Source organism: Typopeltis vanoorti, chromosome 12 (assembly GCF_054136105.1).
Source record: "Typopeltis vanoorti isolate ZY-2024b chromosome 12, IOZ_Tvanoo_1.0, whole genome shotgun sequence".
NCBI classification, from domain to species: domain Eukaryota; kingdom Metazoa; phylum Arthropoda; class Arachnida; order Uropygi; family Thelyphonidae; genus Typopeltis; species Typopeltis vanoorti.
The window spans coordinates 126,815,517-126,841,074 of NC_143560.1; the positions used below are offsets into that span (position 1 = coordinate 126,815,517).

The 25,558-nt window shown below is 35.5% G+C and overlaps 1 protein-coding gene across 2 annotated transcripts in view; it reads left to right on the forward strand.

Annotated features, from left to right (window-relative positions):
- Nucleotides 1-25,558, forward strand: part of LOC150101215 (SAP30-binding protein) — a 121,552-nt gene that overhangs the window by 38,256 nt on the left and 57,738 nt on the right. For both annotated transcript variants that reach the window (XM_090401476.1, XM_090401477.1), the window contains exons 5-6: nt 10,121-10,209; nt 24,297-24,385. In XM_090401476.1, coding sequence (XP_090257602.1) covers nt 10,121-10,209; nt 24,297-24,385 — 178 coding nt within the window. The remainder of the gene's footprint in view (nt 1-10,120; nt 10,210-24,296; nt 24,386-25,558) is intronic.

Genomic DNA, 25,558 nt, shown 5'->3' on the forward strand with positions numbered 1-25,558 from the left:
CCCCCACTCAGTACTAAGCCCATTAGAACATGTACAACTGCTGCCCAACATCCTTTCACAGTACACCTTCAAACCCACAGAACAAGTTTCTTTTCCTCCTCCTTTATTCCTGCTACTGCTGTGCTATGGAACAGTCTTCCCCTGATGTATTTCCCAAGGAATACAATATACAGACTTTTAAATCAGATGTAAACAAGTTTCTCTTTTCCTAATCCACTATGGTACTAACGTATTATAGGTTGATCAACCAACCTCTCATGTATGGGCTTAACATAAAAAAAACATTCAGAAATGGGTTGAAAGTGAATCTCTAATTTACAGTGAACAGCATCGGTTTACTAAGTTGAAGGTCATGTTTTAGCAACTTGCTTTTGACAGAATGCAGCATGGAAAACTGTTGAATAAATTGGAGAATATGAGTTTGGATTATAAAATATTAGCATGGTTAAGAGAATGGCTGACTGATACATATCAAAAAGTGGTATATGGGGGTCCTTTCCTTCATGCTTACACAATGATCAGAATACATCATGAAAATTATGGCAACAACTAGTAAAGTAAAACTTTAAGTTTTACTTTAACATAGTTTAACACCATTATAGTGGGCTGAATGTTTGTGTGTGCCATTCAAATTCTTGGGATTTTTATGCCACCATTATTGTAATATTGGTATAAAATTTCCACGAATTTGGATAATTTGAGTCGCACATTCAGCCCACTTAGTTTAACAGCAAACCCTGATTTTAGATCTCTAAGCAGTTTTTCAGCTTTTATTGGCCACTATTCATTCCAGTTGGTTGTAATTTATATGTATAATTATAAGTAATTTTTTATTTTTATTTATTAATTTTTGCTTTTTGTAAGTGTTGCTCTCCAGCTTAATTTAATTTTGTAACCTAGTAGATAACAATAAAAATAATAGGACTCTAGCTTTGATGAAGTAAGGTTTTTTTTTTTTCCCTCCAGAGGTCAGGCCAATAGTTGTAACAGTTGATCAGTAACTTTGCATGCTATGTAGATTGTAATGCAGCTTGTTTCTTTGTATATATGTGTATACTACAGATGATGATCTTATGTGAAGGTTGAAATGTCGAGTGTTTATTTTGTTTTATATTAAACTAAAGTTTTACTTTTACATGGTAGTTGTTTCCATAATTTTCATGATGTAGGTATATGGGGGATGCGAGTGTCTGGAAGATTTAAGGTAACCAAGGTATACCACAAGGATGGTGATGATGATGATTGCTGATGATGCCAAGATAGGCAGAGTAACAGGAATGCTACTGATATGCAGTACTTGCAGAGTGATTTGAATAGACTGGAACTATGGGCATGGGAAAATTGATGACAGTTCATTGTCAGTAAATGTAAAGTCATTCACTTTGGTGTGATTAGATATCCAGTGTCGTATTATGTCGGATTATGCTTGAAGTTTTATTTTTTATTTTATTTAATTTATTTTTTTAATTTTAAATGATGAAACCTGTGGTGCGATCATAATTAAAAGAAACACACATATTAACCACAGTGAAAATTATTTAATTGTAAATATTTCATGCTAAGTATCTTAGGACATCATCAGTAGAGTAGTTTAAAACAATAATAGGAATAACATACTGTTATGGCACATGATTACAATAGAATCTCATGAAACATGCGTAACATGTTAAGAAGTAAAAAATAAATAAAATATAAATAATTATTTAACACAATTTTGTATGACAATTTCCCATACTTTAGGAATAGTAAGAACGTTGTTGCAGTTTAAGTTTGGTCTGTGTAGTAGGGCTTCAGAACTTTCTTTGTATAAACATTCATGTTTATATAAAGATCTATGTAAAAGTTTAGATTTTTCCCAGTGGATCCTATGGTTTGGATTTTCAATTCCATGTTGAGAGAGGCCAGATTTCTGCGGTTTAAAAAGACGAATGTTGTCTTGATGATTCGAGATGCGTTTCTGAACAGACCCACCTGTCTGTCCAAAGTAAGGCAATTTGCATGAGCATGAAATCTCAAATGCCAGGCAACATCAAAGGTGCGAGTTTATCCTTAGGAAAAGGTAACAAGTTGTAAATTTGGTTTGTAAATTACAAACCTATCAACCAAATTTACAACTTGTTACCTTCTCCTAAGGACAAACTCTCACCTTTGATGTTGCCTGGCGTTTGAGATTTCATGCTCATGCAAATTGTCTTACTTTGGACAGACAGGTAGGTCTGTTCAGAAACGCATCTCGGAACATCAAGACCACATTTGTCTTTTTAAACCGCAGAAATCAGCCCTCTCTCAACACGGAATTGAAAATCCAAACCATAGGATCCGTTGGGAAAAATCTAAACTTTAACGTAGATCTTTATATAAACATGAACGTTTATACAAAGGAAGTTCTGAAGCCCTACTACACAGGCCAAACTTAAACCGTAACGACGTTCGTACTATTCCTAAAGTATGGGAAATTGTCATACAAAATTTGTGTTAAATAATTATTTATTATTTTTATTTTTGTTTATTTATTTTATTATTATTTTTTTTTAATGTTTATTTATTTTTATTTTTAATTTTTTTTTTTTACTTCTGTAACACGTTATGCACATTATATGAGATTCTATTGTAATCATGCGCCCTAACAGTATGTTATTCCTATTATTGTTTTAAACTACTGTACTGATGATGTCCTAAGATACTTAGGACGAAATATTTACAATTAAATAATTTTCACTGTAGTTAATACGTGTGTTTCTTTTAATTATGCTTGAAGAAACTGATGAGGCTAGGAATCTTGGAGTGTTATATAGTAGATAGGAAGTTGAAGTTCACGGGTCATGTAGCAAAGATTGCAAATAGAACTCAAAAGATAATTGCAGTGCTGAAACAAATTTTAACATGTAAAGATAAGGAGGTCATTTTCTTCTTTACAAGGCCTTGATAAGAACTCACTTGGACTATTGTGTGCAGGTCTGGTCTCTTGGTTACCGTTGTTATTCTGATACAGTGGAGAGAGTGCAAAGAAGAGTGTTAAAAATGATATCAGGATTATGGAATATTGACTGTGAAGACAGATTGAGAATTTGTAGACTGCAACACTAGCAAATGTGAGAAAGATGGGTGATACGATTGAGACTTACAAACTTCTGAAAGGTCATACAGAATTTCGGTAGATGGAATTTTTCATTTTATGGGGGGTGGGGAAAGGACAACAGGGCATTCTTGGAAGCTGAAAATGAATTCTACTAGAAGGTGGTGAGGGCTAGATTTTTCTCTCTTAGAGTGATGCATGATTGGAATGGATCACCATTGGATGTTGTGTGTGTGCAAACAGTGTGAATGAATTCAAGAATAGGTATGATAGTTGGTGTGTGTGTGTAGTAAGTGGCCTCCCTCTAATAATAATAACAATATGGGACATTATATTGAGAATTAATGGAGATACAGGAAGATGGTTTGATATGAAATCAGGTGTGAGATAAGGGTGCACATTATCTCTATGGTTATTCATTATCTATATGGAATATCTAAATGTTGATTTGAAAATCAGCAATAAAAGACACACTGTGAAAATAAGAAGGAACATTGAAAACATCAACTGCATCTTGATTGGAAAATTATAGAACAAGTAAACATTTCAGCGATTTAGACACAGTTTTTAGTGAAGATGGTAAATTAAATATTTGAAGTAATCAACACAATTAGCAAAGTTGGTTTTAGAGACTACTAAGTAATGATCAGAAAAAATTTGACTTCTCCTGTAAACATGTACATCACTCATTTCAGCTAGTTTCTGATTAGTAATGATATAATCAGTTATAGATCTTGTTCTTCTGCCATTCCAAACATACATCTTCAAGGCCCGCCTTTCCTAATTGGGTTGTGGGGGCAGCAGCTGCAAGAGGAACTTCCAATGGTCACGATCCTCTGCCGCCAAGCTCAGGTGTTCTGGTGGGACTCCCAAATGTTTCCACCCAAGGTTTTGGATATAATCTATCCAGCGAGTCCTTGGCCTCCCACCCTCTGGCTTGGCAAAAAGGACCTGCTGGGGGAGCCTTTCTTGTGGCATTCTGACCAGGTGCCCGTACCAACGTAACTGAGATCTCTCAACACAGAGAAGCAATGGTTGAATATTGAGGGTTTCCCGAATTGCAGAGCTTCTGACTCTGTCGAGGCTTGTCAACCCGCAATCCCCTCGAAGGAACCTCATTTCAGCCGGATTCGTGTCCGCATTCTTTTAGTCATTACCCAACTCTCATGACCATAGGTGAGGATGAGGACGTAGACTGTGTTGAAGACAGCCAGCTTTGCCTTCTGGCTTAACTCCCACTTCAATATTACCAAACGGCCAAGCTCCCGCAATATTGTGCTTGCTGAGCCAATCCGAGTATCTAGCTCTACATCCCACTTTCCGTCACTCGTGAATATGGACCCAAGGTATTTAAACTTCTCCACCTGCCTCAGTGGGACTCCACTTACATGTAGAGTGCACTGGGATGGTTGTCTGGTTGTCTTGAGACCACAAATGTTTCAGTTTTGGCCACACTGATCTTCATTCTGGAGTCTGCACAAACAGCTACAAACTTATCCAGGGTCTGCTGGAGGTCATCTGTGGAAGAGCTAAGCAGAACTAGGTCATCTGCAAAAAGCAGACGTCCAATGCTACATCTTCCAATTCTGACACACTCACTGCCTTGGCTGTGCTTGTCAATCCAGTCCATAAATATTATGAAAAGGAGGGGTGACAGAGAGGTGTTGGCCTCCACCCTTGGCGGAGGCCAACAGAGACTGTGAAAGGTTCAGACTTTGTGCTGTTTACCCTGACACAAAACTCCGGGCATTCATACAGGGACTTGATGGCAACTAATAGTTGGCCATCCACTCCATACTCCTGTACTACTTACCAAAGCTTATCCCGAGGAACCCGGTCATATGCCTTCTCCAAGTCCACAAAACATCTGTAGACATTCTTGGCATATTCCCAAGATTTCTCAAAGACTTGCCTTAAAGTGAAGATTTGGTCAGTTGTGCTTCTACCAGGACGAAAGTCACATTGTTCTTCCTTAACTTTGACTCAACTATGCTTCTGCACCCTCCTTCGAAGCACCTAGCATATACTTTTCCAGGCAGGCTGAGCAGAGAGATGCCACGATAGTTGCTGCAATCTCTCTGGTCTCCCTTCTTGAATACTGGTATTATTATGCCTGTCTGCCATTGCTTTGGTGCTCGCCCAAATATCCAAGCAGCGTGACACACTCAAGTCAGCAAAAGAAATCCATCTCGATTTAAGGCTTTTAGCATTTAGGGCCGAATTTCATCATCACCAGCAGCCTTTCCTGATTTTATTGCTAAATGGACCACTTCTGCTGTGAGACTAGTCATTGCCCCGATCTGCATCTCTTGGATGGCCACAACTGCTGGGCCACCTGGGTTAAGAAGGCTCTCAAAATATTCCCTCCATCTGTGGAGGATATCCTTCTCGGTTGTTAAAAGTGCACCATCAGCGGTCTTAATTTGCCTTTACTGTGCACGATTTCCTCTCTTTAAGGCAGCGAATTATTTCGAATTCTAGCATTAAGATTTCTTGTTATTGATATATAGTCATTTTTATTACATTGATTTAACTGATTTTGTAGTTCTGCTTTTGATAGTTCTTCATTATTGAATTATTGTTTAAGTTTCAAAAGGTTACATTAGCTTAAATTAATGTCACTTTGTTGTGGAATTTTTCATAATTATCTACTATAAATATGTATGTACAGGCTAAAAAATTAGAATTTTATAATTAATATCAGAAATTTAGTTAAAAAATTTTAAATCATAATGTTTACTTAACATGTTTGCTGCCAACTACACGTATACTCGTAGTTGGTAAACCAGCTACACAAGCCAGCTACGAGTATACTCGTATGACGCTTACCTCCAGCAACAAGATTACTGTACTAACCTTGAAGAAGTGAAATTGCTCGGCGTACGGGAACAGACTATGCCAAAGTAGCTTGGCAGTGAACATGTTAAATTTCAAATTAAAGAAATACTTTATGTTGTGCAATATTTCTTTAATTTACTGTTCTGAGAGAAGAGTGTCAATTTTTGCCAGCTGTACATCATAGGATCTCTGTCCAATCAAGCTGTGTCTATCACTTTTTCCCTCCTCTTCAGATGACTAATGCAGACTAACATCACTTCTGTTCTGTTTCGTTTCCTTGGATTGAAAAGGCATTTGACAGGGTGCTGCATAATCAATCAGTTGCAACACATGGGTTGGGATATCTGGTAAGTAGATTGGATTGCAACTAGCTTTCTGATAGATATCAGAGAGTAGTTGTATACAGTAAAACCCCGAAGTTATGCTAGGTGGGACCAACAAAAAGCGCGTAAGTTGAATTCGCGTAACTCAGGGTATAATTTTGCATGTAATTTATATATACAAACATACAATTGAGACCAAAGGTGTACAAAAACACCTATATTTTTTAAGAAATATAATTATAATTGTAGTTTTTCATACATAAAAAAAAGAAAGTTATTTCGATGTCGATGGTCTCAAAATCTAATAGATTCGTCTGATGGCACAATGATTTTTTTATTCCTTGCCTTGTGGCTACAATTCGTTCCTTGTTAGAATCTATGTCCTCCAAAATCTGTAAATCAAACTTCTTTGCTAGCTCACAAATTTTCATTCCGCTTTTAAAATCCTTAATATGTTGAGTTTTGTTTCCAAAGTCAATGTTTCTTTTCTTTCTAGCTGTAGAAGAATCGGACCAGCTTCTTTTGGATGACATTATTATTTATTATTTTTTATGTGATAAAATTTTTATCAAGAACATAACATTAAACAATCGCAAGGTTTGTAGACTATAAAAATCGTGTGTATGAATGGAGACCGTGCGAAACACGTCAGTGCATGTTCACAGCAAGTGTGACACTGACGAATGCGGCCGGCACCTGAAAGATACGACTAGTGGTGAGGCATGAAGCAGGACGAGAATACGTACATATAAGAAACTGCATAACTCCGGATTCGCGTAAGTCAGGGTATGACTGTATAATAGAGCAGTATCAGGGAGTAAAAAAGGTTACAAGTGGAGTTCCATGAAGTTCAGTACTGGGATCACTGTACAGTCTTTGTCAATGATATTGTCACAGAACTACAGGGATATATTCAGGTGTTTGCAGATGATGTGGGTCTTGGGAGGGTTGTTAGTAATGGTGCTGATGGTCTTCAAGAGAATATGAATAAGCTTGAAATTTCCATGGATTGGTTGAATATGAACTTGATGTTAAGAGGACATATTGCAAAGGTTATGAAGACATCTCAGAGAATTTCTGCAGGATTGAGGAGGACATTTACCATGAAAGATAAGAGTGACGGTTCCATTGTATCAAGCTTTGATTAGACCAGATTTCATGCTCAGATCTGGTCATTGGGATTTGAAGGGGGATGAAGTAACAGAGATAGATAAAAAAAAATATTATCAGAACTGTGCAGTGTTGGTTATGAGATTATATCGTGGATATATTCTGACTGCAGGGATAGTAGACAAAGGTAAGGGAATATGATCGATACATGTAAGCTGTTAAAGTGTTATTATCGGATTAACACTGGGGAGATTTTTCATGTGATAGAATGAGGGAAAGGAAAAAAGACAATGGGTCATCCCTGGAAGTTGAAAAAGGAAGTAGAAGTAAAAGGGTAAGTAGTAAGTGTTTTGCACAGAGAGTGGTAAAAGTGCGAACATTGAATAAGTTCAAGGTGTAGTACAATAGACTTTGTCTTGACTAGTGTTAACCTTCCACAAAGAGACTTGTGACTCCATGGAAGTCAAGAAAATAGTAATGATAACTGGAGGTGACCAAGTTAAGTGACTCCTGAAGTTTTCAGGTTACTTTTGATTATAATTCTATGTATTGTAAATCTTTAGTTTTATGATTACAGGGTGACAGTAATTTAAGTTAATGTAGCATTTCAAAATTTATACAATAAGTCTGGATTTTTATTTTTATAATTTCCTACTCTTCTTTCCTTTGTCTCCTATTATTGTTTGTATTTGTATTTTATGTTTTCATTTTGTGTGCTCTTTGTATGGTTCCTACCCATTCTCTGTGTTCTGTCAGTGTATAAGGTTTTCAACCATTTCCTTGTTCTCTTTCTTGTGATTTTATTTCCATACAATTTTCTTTGTTCTGTTTCTGGTCATTTCTTTTACTTCATGAATTCTTTTGCTCTATTTATAGAAGTTTACTCTGTTTTTTTTTTTTTTTTTTTTTTCTGTATGATTTTTAGGATTTCTTTTGACCAGTTTCCTGCAATTTCATTTGTTTTATGGGAAAGTAGTGCAGATTGTAGGGGGGGGAGGGCATATTTTTATCTTAAATTCACTTAGCAAACATTTTGTTATAATGAACTATGTCTCTTGTTCCTTGGAGTTTGCTAAAGCAGTTGTCTGTTGTATACACTTAAAGCAAGTATAATTTACTTATATGCTTTTCAGTCAATTAGAAATTAAAATTTTAAACATATAAGGAATGATAAATACAATACACCAGTGGCGGCTTGTACATAAACACTGCAGCACCCCCAAGGAAAAAATGAAAAAATTAAATTTTGTTTGTGTTTATAAATAATAACAATGCTTACAACATTGTATAAATGCAATACAACATGTTAAAGGTTACAGCTTATGTTTTGACATTGATTGAATAATAATTATTATTATTATTCGTGACACCTCCAAAGAGTCTGAAGACTCATCGCAGGAGGACACCTACTGTACAACTCTGTCTCCACCACTACACCGAACCTCTACTACCAATCATCTACATCAGCGCCATCCACTACCTACTACCACAGCTAGTATTTTTTATCTGTAAATTGCATGTGTTCTGAAGTGCAAATTTGTCTGTATGCAGGATGAAAAACCCGAGTTTCTGGGAGAAAAAAACCCTGCTACCTCCATATGAGATCGGCTAACTCACCTTCGATTGAAAAAGTCCGTATAAAGATTCCTCCCATCATGACGAGACTTGAACTTAGGACTTTTCCAATTGAAGGGCACAACATACCGTATTTCTTCCAATTGTGCTATGGAGGCGCTAGTTAATAATTAAAATTGTTCGATTAATGCTTTAGATTACAAAACATATGCACTGCGATCTAACGCAGTGCCGGAATTATCATGTGCAGTCAGTTCCGGCTAGACTTGCCAATATTCATTTGCACATGTCACTGCACGTAACAAGTGAATCGGACACTGCAATTTATCTGTAGCAGTGTTGCTACAGATAAATTGCAGTGTCCGATTGGTGGTGAGGGTGAAATATTTTTGGTAGATCTTATTTTATTCTGTTAAAATAAAATATAATTATTTATTTATTATAAATACAAGGCTGAATTATGATGAGTGGCACTGTTGAAAATATGAAAAGAATTATATTTTCTCAATTATTGTTACATGAAAAATTGTTGTTACATGAAACAATGCACTGCGATCTAACGCAGTGTCAGAATGTCGAAACTGACACTGCTCGACAAGCAGTGTCGCTACAGATATATTGTATGCTTGCATGCGTTATTTCCATGCCTACAGCTTTTATTATTGGTGTGTGTTCATGGTGAGGGCGAAATATTTTTAATAAAGCAATTTTTAATTGTAAATTTACTTATTAATAAATTGATTAGGAAAAAATGAATTCTTTTTTCTTGTTTTGTATATGCAACACTCCCACTTAAAATTTTCACCAGCCGCCACTGCAATACACCATATTAAATTTCTTTCTTTGTGTATTTAATAGTTCATATTACATTACTTACAGATTAAAATTAATAAGCCTGCAACTTAATTTGTACGCTTTGAACTTATAAATTTAAGAATGTGAAGTTATGCTAAACATACCCAAATAACTCTTCATTGTGTATGTAGATAAAATACTACAATGAGGTTTCACCTTCATTGTAAAACTATCTTGCCTACATTTTTTTCCTTCATGATGAGGTAAAGGTACATTATACTGCCATTATTTTGTCACAAAACACAAGTCTTGTATGGTATATGGTAGATGTGTTTAGTACTTAATAACATTAAAAATAAAAACTTTACAGAAAACAAAAGGCTTTTTATTTATTATATTTTAGTTTCCTTTCACCGAAGCCTTCAATTTTTAAATCCTGATGAGATAGAACTTCCTCCAGAGCCACCTGGACGATGTTCAAATTCATTACAAGTGAGTATTATGTATATATGTATGTTTACATATATGTATATATATGTTCATTTTATATTATTTTGTTTGTTATATTTAAGTCGTACATCATCAAATTCCTGTATCCTCAAGGGGTGTATATCATAGTTCATATTATATACTTCTTGTGATGGGATTAATAATATCACTGAACATGCTAAATGGCATTCTAAATTTGATTTTTTGTTGTAAAATATAGTATAAGCCATTCTGAGATTTTTTTGGGGTACCTTTCGCAAAATGAAGTGGTTATCATCTATTTGAATTGTTTTGTATGCATATACAGGGTGTCCCAAAATTCATGCAAGATTTAAATTTAGTGCCATTTGTGCGGTAAAGTGTTGCCAACGAGAAAAAAAAGTGACAGCTGACAGTTCAAGGTTATTAAAAATGGAGCGCTACACAAAAGAACAACGCATTTTCATTGTTGAGCAATATTTTAAAAATAATGAAGGTTTGGCAGCTACAGTTTGCAATTTTCGTACAAAATATGGTCAGAATAGTGATTTAACTTCATCAACTGTGAAAAGATTAATTAAAAAATTCAAGGAAACTGGATCAATTAGTGATCTTATATACTCTGGCCACCCTTCAACAAGTCATTCAACAGAAAACATCGAAGCAGTTCGTGAGAGTGTTGCTGAGAATCCAGGAACATCAATTCGGCAACATGGTCTTGAATTGGCATTTCAAGAAGCTCTGTACAGCGTATTCTCACGAAAGATTTGCATCTTTATGCTTACAAAGTTCAATTGACTCAAGAATTGAAGCCTACTGACCACACACAGCGAAGAGAGTTCGTTGAATGGATTATGGAACAACAAGTGGATGCTTATTTTTCGAACAAAATCATCTTCAGCGATGAGGCTCATTTTCATCTTGATGGCTTCGTTAATCGACGAAGCCATCAATCATTTGGGGTTCAGAAAATCCACGAGTGAATGTTAAGAAACAAATGCATCCACAATGTGTCACTGTTTGGTATACGGATTTTGGGCTGGAGGCATCATTGGTCCATTCTTCTTCGAAAATGCTGCTGGTAAGGCAATAACAGTTAATGGTGCTCGCTATCGCGACATGATAATCCAGTTTTTTGTGCCTAAATTGCAAGATATGGATGTGGACGACATGTTGTTTCAACAAGACGGTGCCACATGGAAACAGTTCAATTACTGCATGAGTCATTTCCTGGTCGTGTAATTTCCCGTTTTGGTGATCAGAATTTGCTGCCCAGATCATGTGACTTAACGCCATTGGACTCTTTTCTTTGGGGTTTTTTATGCCAACAAGTCCATGACCAGCCTTGAAGGAGGACATTGAACGCTGTATCAACGAAATTCAGCCACATTTATGCAAAACGGGCATGGAAAATTTCGACAAAAGAGTGCATATGTGCCAGCAAAGCCGTGGAGGCCATTTACCCGATATGCTATTCCATGCATAACCCTATACTTTATGAATCAAGAAATTACAATTTTTAATTAAAAACCTGTGTTTTCTATCAAAATTACTTCTTGCGTGAATTTTGGGACACCCTGTAGAAAGGCTTAGACTGCTGATTATTCATAATAGTCTTTCTATATATAATATTAAGACTATTTTTAGAATTGGCATTTACTATGAAGCAACCTCCTCCCTCCAAGGTCCACAAGTATGGTTGCATTAATTTGCCAAAGATCTGGGAGACAGTCATTCTGAGACCAGATAGCCTGACTTCTCAAAATTAATTTTATGGTTATCCAGTCCATCAAGGGCATCATATTACAGCATTAGTTCAATTTCAGGTACAATTTGGATTGCTTGCAATGATTTAGCTTTGTGCCTGTGCATTTTGTATTATTACAGATATAACAATGTAAAGAAGTAAGCTGTGAAAGGAGTATCAGTCTGATACTCAGATAATAAATTAAGTATGATAGCTAAAAGCAAAAACTAGTTAATGTTAACTAATTTGATAAGATTGCAAATCAAAATATGAACTATAACTATTTATGAGTGTCAAAATCAATTCAAAATTCTTTAACGAGGGTGGTCTGAAAAATTCTCAGCCTCAACCATAGATGGTAACACTATTGGCAAGATTTTTTTTTTCCTAAGTTGGTACATCTCTCGTAAGCATCCATGTGAAATTGCAAGTCATTCTATCAAGTAATATGTTTTATACAGCTGTCTGAAGCAAAAGTGTTGTCTGTATCCCTTGAAATGGATAAAATTGAGTATCGTGCAGTTATAAAATTCTTTGTAAAAGAAGGTTAGAGCTAAAAGAAATTCATTCCAAGTTCATAAAGTTTATCAAGAAATGGGCTGCCGAGTTTAAACGTCGCCATACCAGCCTTTAAGATGATCCACGTGAAGGACGTCCAAAAAGTTCTGTTACACTTTTTGGACGTTCTTTCATCAGGACAATCATTGATCAAGTGCACGATATGGTATTGGATGACCGGCAAGTCAAAGTGTGTGAAATTGCTGAGACTATCAGCATTTCAAATGAATGTGTAGGATATATTTTGCATGAAGAATTGCAAATGAAAAAGCTTTGTGCAAGATGGGTGCCACACTTGTTCATAGCAGATCAAAAACGTACTCTCGTGAAAATCTCTGAATAGTGCTTGAAGCGTTTTAACAAGAATAAAACTGATTTTATGAATCGATTGATTATTACGGATGAGACTTGAATTCACCATTACACACCAGAATTCAAACAGTATTAAAAACAGTGGACAGAAGCCAGTTGTTCAGCACCAAAGAAGACACAGTCTGTTCCATCAGCAGGAAAGGTCATGAGATCGGATGCTAAAGGCATTTTGTTTATTATCTTGAAAAGGGTAAAACAATAACCGGGGAATATTATTTCGATCTTTTAACCAGAGTAGATGAAAAAATTTGGGAGAAAAGAAATGGTTTGCAGAAGAAAAAAAATCATCTTTCATCAGGACAATGCACCTGCCCATGAAGGTGTTTTGGCAATGAGAAAATTAAGGGATCTACACTATGAATTATTGAAACATCCACCCTGTTCCCCAGATTTGACTCCCTCTGACTTCTATCTCTTCCCAAAACTAAAACTCTTCCTCGCTGGTCAGCGTTTTTCTTCGAATCAAGAGATGATTGCAGCTGTAGAGGAGTATTTTGCAGATCTCACTGAGAACCACTACAGGGAAGGGATAATGGCACTGGAATAAATGTATTAGTCTTAAGGGAGATTATGTTGAAAAATGAAAATAATTTTGAAATTATAAATTCGTTTTTTCACTGTTAGACCGAGAACTTTTCAGACCCCCTCGTATAGTATGTAAAAAGGGAGTAAGGATAATTTAAACAAATTAAGCCTAGCCATTTCCTCTGAAACAATTTTGAATAATCTGATTACATATGCAGAAAAATTAAATAAGTATTTTACAAGCATATATACAAACACTGGTTTATTACATGGGAAAATACTTTATGGAAAAGATTTACCTAATGACATTATACAGGAGGATGAAATTATTTATCTAAAAATCACTGGCATTTGATGTTGGAGGTAGGAATGTCTCTCCCTCTCTCGGTGGCAAACAGATGTATGTGACAGTTAATTAATCCACTTCTAATCATCTTCAATGGGAATAGTACTTTCTGGTTAGAAGTTGCAAGAATGATTCTTCCTAAGGGTAATTCATCACATAAAGTGATCTTAGTGATAGTAACAAAAAATTAAAAAAAATTCATATCCAGTGTGTTCTTAGATAGGGATATCTTGATAAACATGGGACAATGATTTCACTAAGAGAAGATCAGTTATGCTAAATTGGCTTCCTTTTTATGAATGGATCAAAAAAGAAATAAGCTAAGATCTTGGGCATGTTATGATTTATTTTAATTTTAGCAAAGCCTTTGATGGCGTTCTACGTAAGAACCTTATGATTAAAATGTGTCAGTTAGATATTGATAGGGAGACAGCAGAAAGTGATCTTCAGAGAGTGCTTTAAAAAAATCCCCTCTGTTGGAGCAGGTACTACAGGGGGTCTGATGTTCAGACCTTGTTGTTTAATATATTGATAAATGAGTTAAGTTCAAGTATTAAGTTTAAAATTTTTCTTTTTGTTGATGAAGTAAAGTTGGGCAGAGTAGTCAGTTGTTCAGGTGACCTAAGTTCTTTACAGGCTGATACAGGGAAGAGGGATTTAACATTTTATATGAAATGATCTTACTGAGGATAAGAAGATCTTCGTGAGTATAAGAAGTTGTGATTTTGTTATGCAAGTCAATTCAGTATTGGATTGTTTCCTAACTGTACTCACCAAAGGTTTGAATGAATATCAAAAAAATCAATGTATTTATTTGAAAATTGTTGGTATGTTGCAATTGAATTTTTTTAACAGGAGATTGGCACATACTTCATAAGGTTTTTTTTTTTTTCCCAAGTGAAGAAATTTTCAACATTTATTTCTGATCCTGAGTAAATGAATAATAAGGTGAATACACCCTTTCATTACTTGTATTACTTGAGTCCATAGTGGACTATGGACTCAAGAAGTTTGAGGTGGCTCTGGAGAAGAAGAAAGCAAATTGAAAGTTCCTAACAAGTAAGTCAGTATGTATGTGCCCTTGAGAGAATAGAGAAAAATGGAATAAACTTAAGTTAAATAAGTAGCTAAGCAAAAGTCAATGGAAGGCTTTGTTAAGAATTAGGAAGCTAAATATCAGGAAGGTGGCAAAATGTTTTTGAGGCTAATGAAAAAGCTTTGAAATGGAAGAAAGAGTATTAAAAGAGGAATCAGAGATGATAATGGTAAAATAAAAATTGAAGACAAAGATATCATGGATATGTGAACAATCCAGATTGTTAAATGAAACAAGAAGTGTCAGAATAGTAGTAGAAAATATCCAGCTATATGGAGTATGTATGTACTTGTGGTTGGGAAAAAAAAAAAACCCATCAGAAATCTGAAATGTCAAATGGTAACTGAAGTAGATGATATTTGACCATCCCAGATTCTAGTAACTGATTCTACTCATTCACACTCTCCTAGCAAAAAATCTAGTCATCACATCACACTCCTGCCCAATTTCCAGGGAAGACCCCTAGTTCTTCCCTATCCAGATCTATTCTGAAAAATTTCCTCTGTATCAGTTCTGTATAAAACTTCCAGTAATTTGATATGACTCAATCAAATCACCCCATTTCTATCTGCCAGCTTTTGTAATTGAACATATCTTCAGTCACTGCTCATAAGGAGCATTGCTACCATCTTCATCTGTCATTTGTCTCTGGATCCTGTTCATTCTCCCTCATCCCCAACAATCTGTGCATATTCCAGATTGGGGGGGGAGGAGATGCTCTTATCAGTGCCTTATAAAGAGGTACTAATCTGATTACCTGTTTAACCACGTTTGCAATATGTCCTCTAAACTTCAACTTCCTAGCCACCAGCTCATCACTCCTTAACCCTGGCTTCATCAATTCCTGGAGCACAGTTCCATCAACATGGTGCATAACTTATAATCTTTTCACCCCACAAGGCATAACTTTACACTTTGCCACATTAAACGGACATCTGTTTTTCCTTTGCCCATACTGTCAGTCCGCTTAAAATTGTCCTGTAAAATTTCAACCTCTTTATTGATTATTACTCTGCCCTATTTTTCATCATTGGCAAATAACTGAATATTTCCTCTCAGATCATTTTCTATATCATTAACGTACTAATTAAATAGTAGGGGCCGAAGTACAGAGCCATGTGCCATGCCACTATTCACAGGCCCTCTACTGGAGTCTACTCCTGAAGAAACGATTGTCTAGCATCTCTCCCTCAACTACCTTCTTATCCACATCACCATCTTTATGTCATCTCAACCTTAACCAAATTCTCCAATATATTGACAGCTATTCCTGAGATGCAGATCCTTCGAATTTGGAGCTTCCTTTATGCAATTTTTTCCCTTTTTTTTTTCAATCCCTTGGGATCATCCCAGAGCTGAGACTTAGACAATGGGGTCAAAGGCACACTGCCAATTCCCTAGCACCTTCTTGTAATGTGGAAGGTGATATACCATATAAAGCTGTATTCAAATCAAGATTCTGTAATACCCTTATGTGTTTCCAGTTCATCTATCCATTTCCACATCAACCATTGCACTCTTGTAAATGTAGTATCTCCACCTGGATGATATACCCTAACAAAGTGATCATTTAGTAATTCAACTATTTGGTCTTCAGTTACCTCCATACCATTAACATTTGTCAAAATTATTCTTCCATAATCATTCTTCCCTTTACTTGTCACATACCAAAAGAATGACTTTGGCGTACACACAGCTAATTTCCTCTCATACTGGTCACTCTTCTGGCCTTCACGTGCCTGCTGATCACTTTTTTCTTTGAATTCCTTCCACAAGTTTTTGTTGTAGCTCCTGCTTAATGATGCTATTCATCCATTTAATTCCCACTTGATTTATCCTCCTGACTCTAGGTATGCAGTCGTACTTTCTCAAACTCTTTACCATCTCCCATTCACTATCAACAACCACCTTGCATTTTCATGCCATGACATTGCTCCAAGCAGTCTCCTGAGTTTGTTGTACTTACTAACTCTGTAATTCCACATATATCCCCTATAGGAAAATTGCATACATTTAGCCACCTCCTAAGTCAGAACCACATGATTATTTTCACTAATTGGTGCCCCCTTTGGTTAGAAAGATTTGGGTTCAAATCCACTGTAGGGCATGAAGAACCTTTTATCAGAACTTATGAACTGTAGGTTACTCAGCTAATCTCATATGGAGGTAGCAGGGTTTTTCCTCCCCGAAACTAGTTTTTCATCCTGCAAAACAGGTAAACCAGCCAGAAGAACAAAATTTGCAGACATAGCAGACAATGTTCATAGGATTAACGGCCCTGTCATAAAAGCCAAGATACTTGGCCCTGACATGCCATTGAGCATAATGCAAAAGTGAAGATGGGACAAGCATTTGAGAAATCATGGATATATAACAGGTATATGAAAAGTGCCAAGAGATTATGCATAGTCACCAGTCAATATGTAGTCTATATTGAAGTTGTAAGTTAGTGGCTAGAATTGAAGGAGGTACTGGAAGACTGTTTGTAAAATCCCCATGTACAAGAGTGCACACTATCTCCATTATTCATCTATATGGACCACATTATGAACGTCCATTCATAATAATGTGGAATTAAACCCAATATCAAATCGCAAAATGCAGTAATTTTATTAAAATACAGTAACCTACCAGTTATCCATCGTCAGTGGGAAGGCAATTTGCCATTCTGATGAATGAAATGATAAGTGTAGTACAGTTATATCATGCTCTACTATACCGGTCTGTTCATAATGTGGCCCATAAGTCATTTGACATAGATAGGTTGGTTAATTGAGTTGCTTTCAAGGCCAGATAAATGGCCTATTACCGTTCTAAAATAAAGAGCTTAAGAGACTTCAATCTGGCAAAAGTAAGTTATTGATATAAAGGATATTTCCATTATTATTAATGGAAATATTCAAAGCCATATTCAAAAATTTTTTCTGAGAGATTATGAGAATACAACCTTTGATATTGGAATTGTCTTGGTTTGCACTTCTTAAAAGACAGTCCATGAGCTCATAATATGAATATATTATATTCATATTATGAGCTGTTTATTACTGTTTATTACTGCTTATAAACAGAATAGGAAATGATTACCAGACATATAGAAATGTGTTGGAAAAATTTGGAGAAAACAGCAAAACTAATTGTTGTTAGTTTTCTCCTGGTAAGTACCTGCTAGAATTCTGTTCAGGACATAAACTAATTATTATTCACACCATCACAATGTTCCAACATAAAGCTGTGCACAAATCTCCAAAAGTAGAAAAATCAGAACTCCATGATGACTCTAGAAGTAAAAGTGAGAGTCAAGGAAAAGAAGAAAGCATATCAAAAGTTTTGGAAAGTAAGCTTGTGTTCTTAGAGAATACAGAGAAAAATGTAAGAATATGAAGCACTGTGTAAAACTAGCTAAACAGAAGTCATGGGAAGACGTTGGTAAGAGCATAGAAAATAATTATTAGGAAAGTAGCAAAATATTCTGGAGGCTATTATAATTACGGCTATTTTGCCTGCTTCAGTTTAGGAGTGCCCCTGTTTAAATCATTGGCTATTTACTCACGGATTCTTAGGGCATTGTAGATGTAAATTTGCCAAAAAGTATATGTAGCATAAGGAAGAGAAATTTACACATACTTTTTTTTCTGGGTGTTGTGGCTTTTCTTCTTTCTGCGATGTCCGAAAACTACTGAGTGTGTGGAGGGGGGAGGTAGGCAATTTGGGAGAATTAAATTAGAAAAACCCAGGTTTTTTTCAGTAATATATATATATATAATTATATTATATGTTATATAGGGTTGGGAAAAGGTGAAAGGGTTGATTTTTTATATATAGGGAGGAGGAAGGGGAAAGGGGGTTGACAGGATGCGGTCCATTTCGACTATTTTTGGTCGTCATCTGAACACATTGGGAAAGTGGATGCTATGTCAGGTTGGGTAGGTGCTTCTGTTTTTGAAGTGTTTGTGTTATCGCCTATTGGTCGGTGTTGTGACCTCAATTTTATGTTGTGAAGCTTCCAAACCTCGGAGAGTATGTAGGGCCTGTGTACGTTGATAGAGTTCGCATCACATTTTATGGCTGTTGTTTCCGATATTCTAAGCATTGTTTCATTGTCTTGTCTGTCTACTATGATGGCCTTGTTGATCTGCGGGGTATGTTTTTGTTCAAGGGTGTGAACAGCTATTTCCGTTTTTCCTGTGCTTTGTATTCGATTTTTCTTTTTGATGTTACGTTTTTTAGTGTTTAAATGTTCAGGAATAGGGATGTTACAATCACGGAAGTGTTCTTGTAGTCTTGCCCATAGAGACCTGATGGTGGAACCTGTGTAGGTGATATCACAGTCTTTTTGGCAGGGAAATTTTTAGACTACATTGTGATGTTCAAATATTTCTTTCTGTGTGTGAGGTTTGGTGGGTTTTAGGAGATTTGCCAGTTTTTGGAAGAAATAGAAATAGAAACAGAAAGAAATATTTGAACATCACAATGTAGTCTATAAATTTCCCTGCCAAAAAGACTGTGATATCACCTACACAGATTCCACCATCAGGTCTCTATGGGCAAGACTACAAGAACACTTCCGTGATTGTAACATCCCTATTCCTGAACATTTAAACACTAAAAAACGTAACATCAAAAAGAAAAATCGAATACAAAGCACAGGAAAAACGGAAATAGCTGTTCACGCCCTTGAACAAAAACATACCCTGCAGATTGACAAGGCCATCATAGTAGACAGACAAGACAATGAAACAATGCTTAGAATATCGGAAACAATAGCCATAAAATGTGACGCATAATCTCCGAGGTTTGGAAGCTTCACAACATAAAATTGAGGTCACAACACTGACCAATAGGCGATAACACAAACATTTCAAAAACAGAAGCACCTACCCGACCTGACATAGCATCCACTTTCCCAATGTGTTCAGATGACGACCAAAAATAGTTGAAACGGACCGCACCCCGTCAACCCCCTTTCCTCTTCCCCCTCCCTATGTATAAAAAAATCAACCCTTTCACCTTTTCCCCACCCTATATAACATATAATATAATTATATATATATTACTGAAAAAAACCCTGGTTTTTCTAATTTAATTCTCCCAAATTGCCTACCCCCCCTCCACACACTCAGTAGTTTTCGGACATCGCAGAAAGAAGAAAAGCCGCAACACCCAGAAAAAGGTATGTGTAAATTTCTCTTCCTTATGCTACATATACTTTTTGGCAAATTTACATCTACAATGCCCTAAGAATCCGTGAGTAAATAGCCGTAATTATAATAGCTTATTAAGAGGAGTAACATGGGAGTTTTCCCAGAAATCATACTGTAAACAGATTCAGAGATGATAAAGGTGACATGAAAAATGAAGATAAAGTTATTCTTGATATTTGGAGTAATTACTTTGAATGATTATTAAATGAAACAAGCACAGACATCATGGTGGTAGAAAATACTCAACAGAAATACATGTCAATACTTGAAGTAGAAAAACCATCAAAAACATGAAATGTGGAAAGGCAGTTGAAGTAGATGATATTCAACCAAAAATGTTCAAATGTGGAAGTATAAAAGTTTTAAGTGTCTACACTATATAATTCAGAAGGCTGGGTTAGAGGGTTGAAATCTGGATGATTGGAGCAGAGCTCTCATAGTACTCATCAGTAAAAAGGGAAATAAAACAATGTGAGAATTACAGAGAAATTTCCTTACTTGAGTGTTCCTGGTTAAGATTTATGCAAGCATATTTGAGAAACAGCTAAGAAAAATTGTGTGAAGGGAAGGTTGGAGAAGTATAAGCTGGATTCAGGCTAACTAGAGGTTGTGAGGATCAAATTTTCACTTTAAGACAAATAGTTAAGAAATCATGGGAATATAACAAGGATCTGTATTTAAGTTTTGTGTCTGGAAAAGGCGTATGATAAGGTGCTAAGAGAAAAGCTGTTCAAAATGCTACAGTTATATGGTGTAAATGGGACTTTATAATCAAGCAATGTTTACTCTATATTTCAGTCATTAAGTCAGCAGTTAGAATTGAAGGATGTACAAGACGGGTTGATGTTAAATCAGATGCGAGACAAGGGTGTACATTATCTCCACTATTATTCATCATCTGTATGGATCACATTATAAAGGAAAGTGGTATTAAACCTGATATTAAAATTGGAGTTAATCTGAGCTCTTTACTTTATGCAGATGATGCTGTGCTTAAGAATAAATGCATTACAAGTCTGCTGGATTACCTGACTAAATTGAATAACTGTTGTAATAAATTTGGTATAAAATTCAGCAATAAAAAGACAGTGAAAATAGGCAGAAACATTTTAAACATCAACTGCATCCTGAATGGAGAACCTCTGGGACAAGTAAAACATTTAAGCTAATTAAGTGCAGTTTTTAGTTAAGATGGCAAAATAAATATGGAAATAGCAGAATTAGCAAAGATAATATGGTAGGAAATCAACTGAATAAATTTATGTCATAAGAGAGAAATTAGTCAAAACACTAATCTAGCAGTGTATAAGACTGCATTCAAACTAGTTTTAAGTAATGGGGGAGTTGGATTAGAAATAAAGTACTTTATCAGATACTAGAGTTCAACAGATATGAAAGTTCTTGGAAAAATTAGGAGAGTGAACAGATGTCATCAGTGGCAGAATCATAAAAATGGAATATATTAGGAATGAACTTGACACTATTTAGCAGAGCTAATCTCAGCTGGTGTGGTCCTTAAACAGAATGGGAGAGGAAAGGTTAGCATAACAAATGTTCTTTGCTAGGATGGCAGGAAAAGATCCAGAGGAAGACCAAGATCTAGGTGAATTGATACAGTAAAAAGTGCCTTAAAAGACAGAAATGCAAGATCTGATAATGTTGGAGTTGTGATAGATAACAGATTAATTTAGAGGAAAATTAATCGATTAATAAATAATAAATTAATAAATAAATTGATAGGATGTTAGTGCTGCATGAAAAATTTACATCATTACTATCATAAAGTTCTGTATATCCCCTGAGGGTACAATTCACGAATTTCATTATGATGATTAATGGTTTTGTTTCACTGGCCTGCTGACAGCTGTTTGTTGGTTCTCATCAGAGACCATCCAGAAACCTTCAAATGGCAACCCTCTTATTCTCATAATCTCTCAGGAAAATTTTCAGTCAAGCTATTAATAATAATGGATATATAATATCCTTTTAATAAATATTTTATTTTTGAAAGGAAAATCCTTAGAAACATATTTGGATGTGAATGACAATTGTCTCTGGAGGATCAGATATAACCATGAGTTATATCAACTTTATAAAGAATCCACAATATCTAGTATAATCAAGTTCAAAAAGATGTGGTGAGCATATGTTTTCATATGGAAAATGATAGTATTCTTAAGAAGACAATAATAGAAAAATTCTTGGTATAAGACCAAAAGGAAAACCTATAACAAGGTGGATAGAAACCATTAGTTGAGATAGCAATGTCCAAACTGGAGAAGTAAAGTTTTGGACAGGCAGAGTTGGAGGCAACAGATCCAGGAGGCCTAGGATCGATTTTGGCTGTAGAGCTATAAGAGAAGTAGTAACATATTTTCTATCAAAAAGTCTTTTTATTTTTATGTATGCACCTTCTGAGAGTTCACTTTTGAAAAATAACTTTCTGACATGAGATTGTTATAGTTGGACAGAGGGTGTTTGTCCTCTTGAGATTTCTGTTTGGTCTTATGAAAACCAACTGTTCAAAACAGCTATCAGGCCAGTGAACCTAAATGCACTCATAAAAGGTGAATATATGGGCTCGTGGACTGATGTAATAAGTGTAAACCAAGATAATGCAGATGACAAAGGTTATATTCTCATAAGCTCTTGGGACAATTTTGAATCTAGCTATAATAATCTCAATCTGATTAATATTAAATATTTAGAAATGAAATTTAATTCAGAATGAATTACAGAAAATGAAGTAAAAGAGTGAAGATCTCTGGATGTTTAACAGAATGGTATGAAACAATGAGATTTTAAATACTGTATCTACAGTAGATAAAAGCAACACTTCAAAAAATTGTAGGAATAAAGAACTTGATCAGCAATGAAGAAATATACATAAAATATGCCTTATAACCAAATAAATGAATGGCAAAAACATTTAAACATTTACAGAGTGCCAAAAGATAGAATAATTATAAATATGGAAACAATGTAACTTCCACCCACAAAGATTTGTAAACATATAGTACATTAATACTGGTGTGAACTAAGATTTTGTTTGTCTGTGTTTATATATATATATATTTGGTCCGCGCGGTTAGCCTAGTGGCTGTGCGCTTTGCAGCCATATGCCTGGGGAAGGAGTGTCCTAGGTTCGATTCCCGTTGGTGACATGAGGAGCTGAAGGATCTTCCTCAGCCATAGCCAAGTTAGCCAGTCTTGGCGTTGGACAGTAAGGTTTTTTCCTCAGTTTATCCTGGGATTTTTTTATCCCGCATAGCAGGCAAACTGGCCTTGAGAACTCAACACTACAGACATAGGATATACCGAGGTGTAGGGCTTGACCCCCATATCCTGTGAACAGTTTCAGGTTCGATGATTAATAAACCCTCAACACCGCAAGGTAAAAGAGGGAAAGGAAGATGAGATGAGATAGATATTTGTATTTTTATGTTTTTTACATAATTTGGAAACTCTGCTGTACAGACAAAACATGGAACTTTATCAAGCCACTTCTGGCCTCCAGTAAGCAGGATAGTGGTCTCCCACCAGGTGATGAAAGTCATCTCCCACCTAAAGACAATCAGAATTCATGCCCACAGTGGAATTTGAACCTGCATCCAATTGGTTCGAGAGCAGTATGCTAACCACTTGGTCAACTAAGATGGCATTTACATGCTATATTTATCTTCTGTATTCTTCACAAATTCTACCCATGACTGTTGTTTAACTGCTTTTACATATAATTTTGCTTGCTTACATTTCTGTGTATTCTCTAAAGGCATATGATGACTTACATTTCAGGTCCATTCAGTATGATCTTTTCCAGAACTCTAATGCCACAGCCCACTTCAGCGTTCTGACTTTTCTATCGTTGTGAATAACTTTTCCATTCAGTTTCCAGCAGAAATGACCCAGTGTACTCTTCACCTGTCATGAAAGTTAGATATTATCTTAGTTATCCTCTGTTGGATTTATTCTGTTGTCTTCTAATCCACTCTGAACCCGGGTGACCATATCTGTGCTCAGCAGTCAATGTTCTTCCAATAAGATTAACTTCCTTAAAAAAGGTATATCTGTTTTGGTGGCCAATAATGAGATTATTGTTACATCAGATTGTATTTATACCTAATATATATATATCATATGTGCTTAGTAACTATCATTGTTTTGCTTGCTTTCTGTTTATTTACCACAGATTTATTATTTAATTAAGTTATTTATTTTGCATTATGAATTCATATCAGAATGTGAGAATAGTATTAAATTCTTTAGGAAAAAATTGCAGAACTATTGCAAAAGAAGTTAGAAGGCAAAGATATGAATGCATCTATTCAAGGAAGGAAGGATTTTAGAAATCCTAGGTAAAAAGTTCTAGCCATTTAAAATATAAAAATTTCATGAGTATTTGCAGTTTTTATTAAAATTAAGTATGTTTATTGATTATAGAATTCTCAATCATGGAATGGTCTGTGTATGTTAATATCACTGTCATAATACCCATAAGGTAAATATTATAATACATACTATTACTATGGCATAATGTTGTTCACAAGTTTAATTCGGGATGCAGTACCTGCTAAATTGGATCCATTATTCTTTTTTTAAAGTCACATTTAATTGCACATTACTAATTAATATTGTAATATTCCCATACCAGACCATTTACATTCCACCACACACACACACACACACACACACAAAAAATACAAGTAAAAGTACATTAGCAATATCAACAAATATTATATTTGAAATATATGAAATATTATATTATATTTAGAGATTCAGAGCAACTTAATTTGATTTCATTTTCATAATGGTGACCTCAATTTCATGCTATACAATCAAATACAGTACTGAAATTGAGGTCACCATTATGAAAATGAAATCAAATTATGTTGCTCTGAATCTCTAGTGAAAAGAACCACTGATATGTAATAAAGATGAAAAGACTATGTAATCTCTTTCTCTCCCTTATGGCAATTAAATAAAATAAATTACTTCCTTTTACTTTTGAACCAATCACACTCTATGTAATACATTATTTCATCAACACACAGCCAGCTCATAGTTCTCTAAAATCTGATCATGAATTCAACAAAGTAACGAGCACATAGTTATGTTGCTGGTTTTCCATGTATGTTGCAGGTTTATTTGTTGTGTATATTTTAGTTCGTTAAAAAAAAACACTAATACCTTTGATTCCCTTACACTAACCCCAGGCAGCCGCAATGCGAAGTCCGAGGCACGTGCAAGGCACCCACGTGGGAGACATATGGGAGAAAAGATAGCACGGAGTGCAAAAAGCTTAGGTACCATCAGCAATCTGTGACATAGTATGGAGAGCAGCCGCGAGTAATATAAAAGATTTGGCGGCGCGAGCTTGGTGCCTTTTTCTTGGTTCGTGCCTCTCTCCTCTTGGTTTCGGGTTCCGGTAGAAGTCGTTCATGCAGATGGGAAGAATGACGATCAACGATGGCCATGCAATCAGGTAGCGGTCCGGTCCAGGCATAGCAGCGGCACAGCTAAACAGCCAG